Source organism: Heptranchias perlo, unplaced genomic scaffold, assembly GCF_035084215.1.
Source record: "Heptranchias perlo isolate sHepPer1 unplaced genomic scaffold, sHepPer1.hap1 HAP1_SCAFFOLD_53, whole genome shotgun sequence".
NCBI classification, from domain to species: domain Eukaryota; kingdom Metazoa; phylum Chordata; class Chondrichthyes; order Hexanchiformes; family Hexanchidae; genus Heptranchias; species Heptranchias perlo.
Window position 1 is genome coordinate 4,164,685 of NW_027139548.1, and position 6,937 is coordinate 4,171,621.

The 6,937-nt window shown below is 45.2% G+C and overlaps 1 protein-coding gene across 1 annotated transcript; it reads left to right on the plus strand.

Annotated features, from left to right (window-relative positions):
- The first annotated feature begins 1,631 nt into the window (after positions 1-1,631).
- On the plus strand, positions 1,632-3,475 carry LOC137315029 (probable G-protein coupled receptor 139). The gene is made up of 2 exons (XM_067979985.1): positions 1,632-1,695; positions 2,538-3,475. The coding sequence occupies exons 1-2, from the start codon at positions 1,632-1,634 to the stop codon at positions 3,473-3,475; spliced, it is 1,002 nt and encodes a 333-aa protein (XP_067836086.1).
- Positions 3,476-6,937: the final 3,462 nt, after the last annotated feature.

The following is a 6,937-nucleotide window of genomic DNA, read 5'->3' on the forward strand; positions in this document are numbered from 1 at the left end:
TAGAGTAGGATCACCACCAGTAATGTTAGAGTAGGATCACCGCCAGTAATGTTAGAGTAGGATCACCACCAGTAATGTTAGAGTAGGATCACCACCAGTAATGTTAGAGTAGGATCACCGCCAGTAATGTTCGAGTAGGATCACCACCAGTAATGTTAGAGTAGGATCACCACCTGTAATGTTAGAGTAGGATCACCACCAGTAATGTTAGAGTAGGATCACCGCCAGTAATGTTCGAGTAGGATCACCACCAGTAATGTTAGAGTAGGATCACCACCAGTAATGTTAGAGTAGAATTACCACCACTAATGTTAGAGTAGGGTCACCACCACTAATGTTAGAGTAGGGTCACCACCAGTAATGTTAGAGCAGGATCACCGCCAGTAATGTTAGAGTAGGATCACCACCAGTAATGTTAGAGTAGGATCACCACCAGTAATGTTAGAGTAGGTTCACCACCAGTAATGTTAGAGTATGATCACCACCAGTAATGTTAGAGTAGGATCACCAGCAGTAATGTTAGAGTAGGATCACCACCAGTAATGTTAGAGCAGGATCACCGCCAGTAATGTTAGAGTAGGATCACCACCAGTAATGTTAGAGTAGGATCACCACCAGTAATGTTAGAGTAGGATCACCACCAGTAATGTTAGAGTAGGTTCACCACCAGTAATGTTAGAGTAGGATCACCACCAGTAATGTTAGAGTAGGGTCACCACCAGTAATGTTAGAGTAGGATCAACACCAGTAATGTTAGAGCAGGATCACCACCAGTAATGTTAGAGTAGGATCACCACCACCAATGTTAGAGTAGGATCACCACCATTAATGTTAGAGTAGGATCACCACCAGTAATGTTAGAGTAGGATCACCACCAGTAATGTTAGAGTAGGATCACCACCACTAATGTTAGAGTAGGATCACCACCATTAATGTGAGAGTAGGGTCACCACCAGTAATGTTAGAGCAGGATCACCGCCAGTAATGTTGGAGCAGGATCATCACCAGTAATGTTAGAGTAGGATCACCACCAGTAATGTTAGAGCAGGATCATCACCAGTAATGTTAGAGTAGGATCACCGCCAGTAATGTTAGAGTAGGATCACCACCAGTAATGTTAGAGTAGGGTCACCACCAGTAATGTTAGAGCAGGATCACAACCAGTAATGCTACAGTCGAGACGCCACCTGTAATGTTCTAGCCGAGTCATCAACATTCATCATCAGATCACAAAATTTGTTTCATCTCGGTAATGAGTGAGTCAAGACTTCAATGAATTAATATGTGATCCCAAAAACCTGACAGAGTGCCCGGGATGATGTTTCCCTCTGGGTTCACCGGGCATGCGCAAACTCCATTCCCTCTGGGATTTTTTTCCATTCTTGAATTTTAATAGAAATAATTTCACGAACTGTCCTGTGTAATTTCCCCTTTGGCGTCCGGGGAGCACTGGGTTGGATAATTCCACCTTGTTTGTTAAGTGACTGTAACTAACGCCAATTATTGTGTAACCTGATTTTCTCACCGGGGCACCGATTGTTCTATAAAGGGGGAGTATTTTCGGAGCTCAGATGCACTCAAATCGGAACCGTGAAGCCGGACAGAATTCACTCATTCTCCTAAAAATGGAAATGCCAACAATTCTTCATATTAAGGAGATTTACTACCCGATTCTCGCAGCCTTTGGTTTTCCCGGTAAGTCAATATAACCTGTTGTTTCATAACTGTTCACTATCTCACTTTAAATGATTATGTGTCAAATTCCGAGAATGTCCTAATTTCGGAGTCATTGATCCACCGGGATAAATTAGTGAATTTCAGCGGGAATTCTAGCAATCCGCGGCGCCGGTGAGGCGTTGCTCTGATCGGGAGATCGTGGGCAACGGGCGATCAATGTTGCTCCCAATACGATGGAGGACGAGGCTGATTCCCCAGCCCCGCCAACAGTGCATAGATCACTATAGAATGTGTTGCTTGGTGTCTTTGTTAACCATTTCATTTGTACCGTTGTTACCTGTGCACTTCAAGTTGATAATTCCCCACACTGCAGTCACCTCCACCAACAGGGGCCGTTGAAAGATAATTTGAGAACTGATTGCCGCTCAGGGACCTGCTCCCCTTCCCTCGGCTGCAAAGAACCTTCGCGGTTCCACCAGCTGCCGCTCTGTTACCGAGCAGTTTCCTGGGGCGATTATTAATAGAAAAAGGCCAGAGTTTCGACCAAAACTGAACGTTATTGTCGCAGTTGAATATTTTATTTGAATTCATATCTTTCCAGTAATTACTGTGAAATTATATTTACTTCTTGACGACGGCTGACTGAAGGGTGCTGGAAGAACGGCAGATTTTCACTCTCTCTACATTGAGTTTCAATGATTTATTTCATTCAAACAAAATGTCGTCAGCGCTCTCGTGTACAACTAAAAGAATCCGTGTGTATAAACCTAAGTAAGATCACATCGAAATATTTCCCACAATGTGCTGTGAGATTTCTCTGACTGTCCCCGTGACTTACCTCTTGTCCCTCTTTCTTACAGCGAACCTCGTGACAATCGTGATTCTCTCCAGAGGAAATTGTGGCCTTTCCAAATGTATCTCTGTCTACAAGGTGACCATGGCAACAGCAGATCTCCTGGTCATTATCTTCAATGTAACCTTGTATAACATTTTCAGTTATCACTTTCCATATCCATTCCTGTCCTACACTGCCGTTTGTAAGTTCATTCTGTGCATGAATCCTGCTACCCTGGATCTGTCGGTGTGGTTCACAGTCTCGTTCACATTTGACCGATTTGTATCGATATGTTGTCAGAAGTTTAAAACAAAGTATTGCACAGTGAGAACTGCGGCTGCGGTTATCACAACGATCTCTGTCCTGATCTGTTTAGAGAACATCCCCTTTTGGTTTGCATATGAACCTGACCGAATAATTAACAGTGTTCACTGGGGTTGCCACAACATACTGGGCTTTTTTTCATCACCTGCGGGTGCAGCTTACTCCTGGTTCGAAAGTGTTTTCGTTGCGTGGCTTCCTTTTGCTTTGATATTACTGTTTAATTGTTTGACAGTCAGATGTATTTTAGAGGCCAGTCGAGCCCGCAGGGGACTCCGGGGTCGGAGCAGTGAGAATCAGAGCGATCCAGAGATGAAGAACCGAAGGAAATCCATCATTTTACTGTTCACTGTGTCGGGCAGTTTGATACTGTTGTGGCTGACAGCTATCGTTAGTTTTTTAACGACCAGACTGACACACACCGTGCATTATCAAGCCGATTATGCAGATCCTGCCTATATCGCCACTGAAACCGGATTTATGCTCATGTATTTGAGTTCCTGTACAAACATGTGCATTTATGCAGCTACCCAAACGAAATTCAGGGAAGAGCTGAAGCAGATGATGAAATCTCCATGGACAGTTATGTTGATATTTGTAAAAAAAATGAAAAAATATACCAAAGCTTCCTGTCTTAATTAGAACTCAAGTACTTCCGGGTACCATCTTAGAATGGCCGTCTTCCTGTCTTGACGAAAATTGATTATCCTTGTGAAAAGTAACAGGTATCAGAAAACATGTCCTCCAATTTTGCCCTGCGTTTTATGCCGGCTGCTTTCCCAGGGCGAACAGAACCGTTCCCTGTGAGTACAGCGCGCTTCCCGGTCAAGATTCAAAGAAAACATTCATGACTGAGCTTCAGTAGTGGAGTAGAACACGAGGTCTTCAGCGTGAACTGTTTCGCACCGCAAGTACTGGAATAAGACGCCCATTTTAATTAATAGATCAAGTTTCCTTTAGTGTCGAACCAATGACGTGTGTTACAATCGTGGTTATTTGTAATTCTTCTGTAATCTTCGTGTGAATATGCAGCCAAAATGACAACAGTAACTTCACTTCAAATGTATTTTATTGGATGTAAAGCGCCTTGGCACGTCTTGAGGCCGTGAAAGGCGCTCGATAAATGCAAATCCCTCTTTCTTTTATTTTCAACCAGTCCTTGTAGGCGTTTGCCCTCCACCCGAGCAATCAAACAACCAACGGGAGGAGGAGGCTCTGTTAACATCCCCATCCACAATGATGGCAGAGTCTAGCTCGTGAGTGCAAAAGACAAGACTGAAGTGTTTGCAACCATCTTCATCCAGAAGTTCCGAGTGGATGATCCACCTCGGCCTCCACCCGATATCCCTACCACCGCAGAAGTCAGTCTTCAGCCAATTCAATTCACTCCACGTGATTTCAAGAAACGGTTGAGTGCACTGGATGCAACGAAGGCTGTGGGCTCCGACAACATCCCGGCTGTCGTGCTGAGGACATGTGCTCCAGAATTATCCACGCCTCGAGCCAAACTGTTCCAGTACAGCTGCAACACTGACATCTACCGACAATGTGGAAAATTGCCCAGGTATGTACTGTCCACAAAAAAAGCAGTACGAATCCAATCCGGCCAATTGCCACCCAATCAGTTCACTCCCAATGATCAGCAAAGTGTTGGAAGATTTCGTCGACAGTGCTATCAAGCGGCAATTACTTACCAATAACCTGCTCACCGATGCTCAGATTGGGTTCTGCCAGGGCCACTCGGGTCCAGACCTCATTGCAGACTTGGTCCAAACATGGACAAAAGAGCTGAATTCCAGAGCTGAGGTGAAAGTGACTGCCCTTGACATCAACACAGCATTTGACCGAGTGTGGCAACAAGGAGCCCCAGCAACATTGAAGTCAATGGGAATTAGTGGGAACACTCTCCAGTGGCTGGAGTCATACCAAGCACAAAGGAAGATGGGAGTGGATGTTGGAGAACAGTCATCTCAGCCCCAGGGCATTACTGCAGGAGTTCCTCAGGGCAGTGTCCTCGCCCCTAACCTCTTCAGCTGCTTCATCAATGATCTTCCCTTTATCATAAGGTCAGAAATGGGGATGTTCGCTGATAATTGCACGGTGTTCAGTTGCATTCGCAACCGCTCAGGTAATGAATAATTCCCTGCCCGCATGCAGCAAGACCTGGACAACATCCAGGCTTATGCCGATAAGTGGCAAGTAACATTCGCGCCAGTTAAGTAACAGAAAATGAACATCTCCAACAAGAGAAACTCGAACCACCTCCCATTAAGATTCACGCCGAATCCCCCACCATCAACATCCTGGGTGTCATCATTGACCGGAAATTTAACTGCACCAGCCGCATAAATATTGTGGCAACAAGAGCAGGTCAGAGGCTGCGGGCAGTGACTCACCTCGTGACTCCCCAAAGACTTTCCACCATATACAAGTCAAAAGTCAGGAGTATGATGGAATACTCTCCACATGCCAGGATGAGTGCAGCTTCAACAACACTCAAGAAGCTCGACACAATCCAGAACATAGCAGCCCGCTTGATTTGCACCCCATCCACCACCCTAAATATTCATTGTCTTCACCACCGGCGCACCGTGGCTGCAGTGTGTACCATCTACAGGATGCACCGCAGCAACCCGCCAAGGATTCTTCGACAGCACCTCCCAAACCCGCGACCTCTACCACCTCGAATGTCAAGGGCATCAGGCACATGGGAACAACACCACCTGCACGTTTCCCTCCAAGTCAAACACCATCCCGACTTGGAAATATATCACCGTTTCGTCATCGTCGCTTCTTTCAAAATCCTGGAACTCCCTACCGAACTCCACCATGGGAGAACCTTCACCACACGGACTGCAGCGGTTCAAAAAGGCGGCTCACCACCATATTCTCAAGGGCAATTTGGGATAGGCAATAATTGTTGGCCTTGCCAGAGACGCCCGCTTCCCATGAAGGAATAAATGGAAAATAAATAACTAATTCCAATTACTTTATCTGCCCGCGGTCTCAATATCCCTTCAACCTATTTTAATCATCCATCTATCGAACTTAATGTTGAATATTGATATAGAAACATCGAAAATAGAGCAGGAGTAGGCCATTCGGCCCGTTGAGCCTGCTCCGCCATTCATTATAATCATGGTTGATCCTTTATCTCAATACCATATTCCCGCTCTCTCCACTTACCCCTTGATAACTTTTGTGTCCAGAATTCTATTTAGCTCCTTCTTAAAGAACATTCAATGACTTGGGCTCCACAGCATTTTGTGGTAGAGAATTCCATAGGTTCACCAGCCTGTGAGTGAAGAAATGTCTCCTCATCTCAGTCCTCAAAGTCGTACTCCGTATCCAGAGACTGTGACCCCCACGTTCTGGAACCCCCAGCCAGGGGAAACATCCTCCCTGCAGTTTGACTAGCCCTGTCAGAACTTTATATGTTTCATTTAGATCACATTTTATTCTTCTAAACTCTAGGGAATACAAGCTTAGTCGACCCAATCTCTCCTCATACGACAGTCCTGCCATCCCAGGAACCAGTCTGGTGAACAATCGCTGCAGTCCCTCTATGGCAAGTATGTCCTTTCTTAGGTAAGGAGACCAAAGCTGCACACAATACTCCAGGTGTGGTCTCACCAATGCCGTGTATAACTGCAGTAAGACATCCTTGCTCCTTGCTCCTGACTCAAATCCTCTTGCAATGAAGGCCAACATGTCATTTGCCTTCCTAGCTGCTTGCTGCACCTGAATGTTTGCTTTCACTGACTTGTGTACAAGGACACCCAGGTCCCTTTGTGCATCAACATTTCCAAATCTATCACCATTTAAGTAATGCTCTGCCTTTCTGTTTTTCCTTCCGAAGTGGATAACTTCACATTTATCCATACTGTTTTGCATCTGCCATGAATTTGCCCACTCATATGATTTCTGATCCTTAAATTGCACAGCTACGTAATTCTCCACGCAAAGATGTTTCTCCCACCCTCCGTTCTAAATCATTTGCATTTATCCTTTTATCTATGGCCGGTACTTCTTGATCCCTCAACGAATGGAAGCTTTCTGCTTGTATCTATCCTGTCCAGTCATATCGCATATTAAATCACATGG

What these genes read in the sequence shown, in the direction of transcription:
- LOC137315029 (XM_067979985.1), top strand. Translation starts at nt 1,632, where the DNA reads ATGCCAACAATTCTTCATATTAAGGAGATTTACTACCCGATTCTCGCA. An exon ending in CGCAGCCTTTGGTTTTCCCG is followed by an intron (nt 1,696 to 2,537) that starts GTAAGTCAATAT and finishes TCTTTCTTACAG; the next exon opens with CGAACCTCGTGACAATCGTG.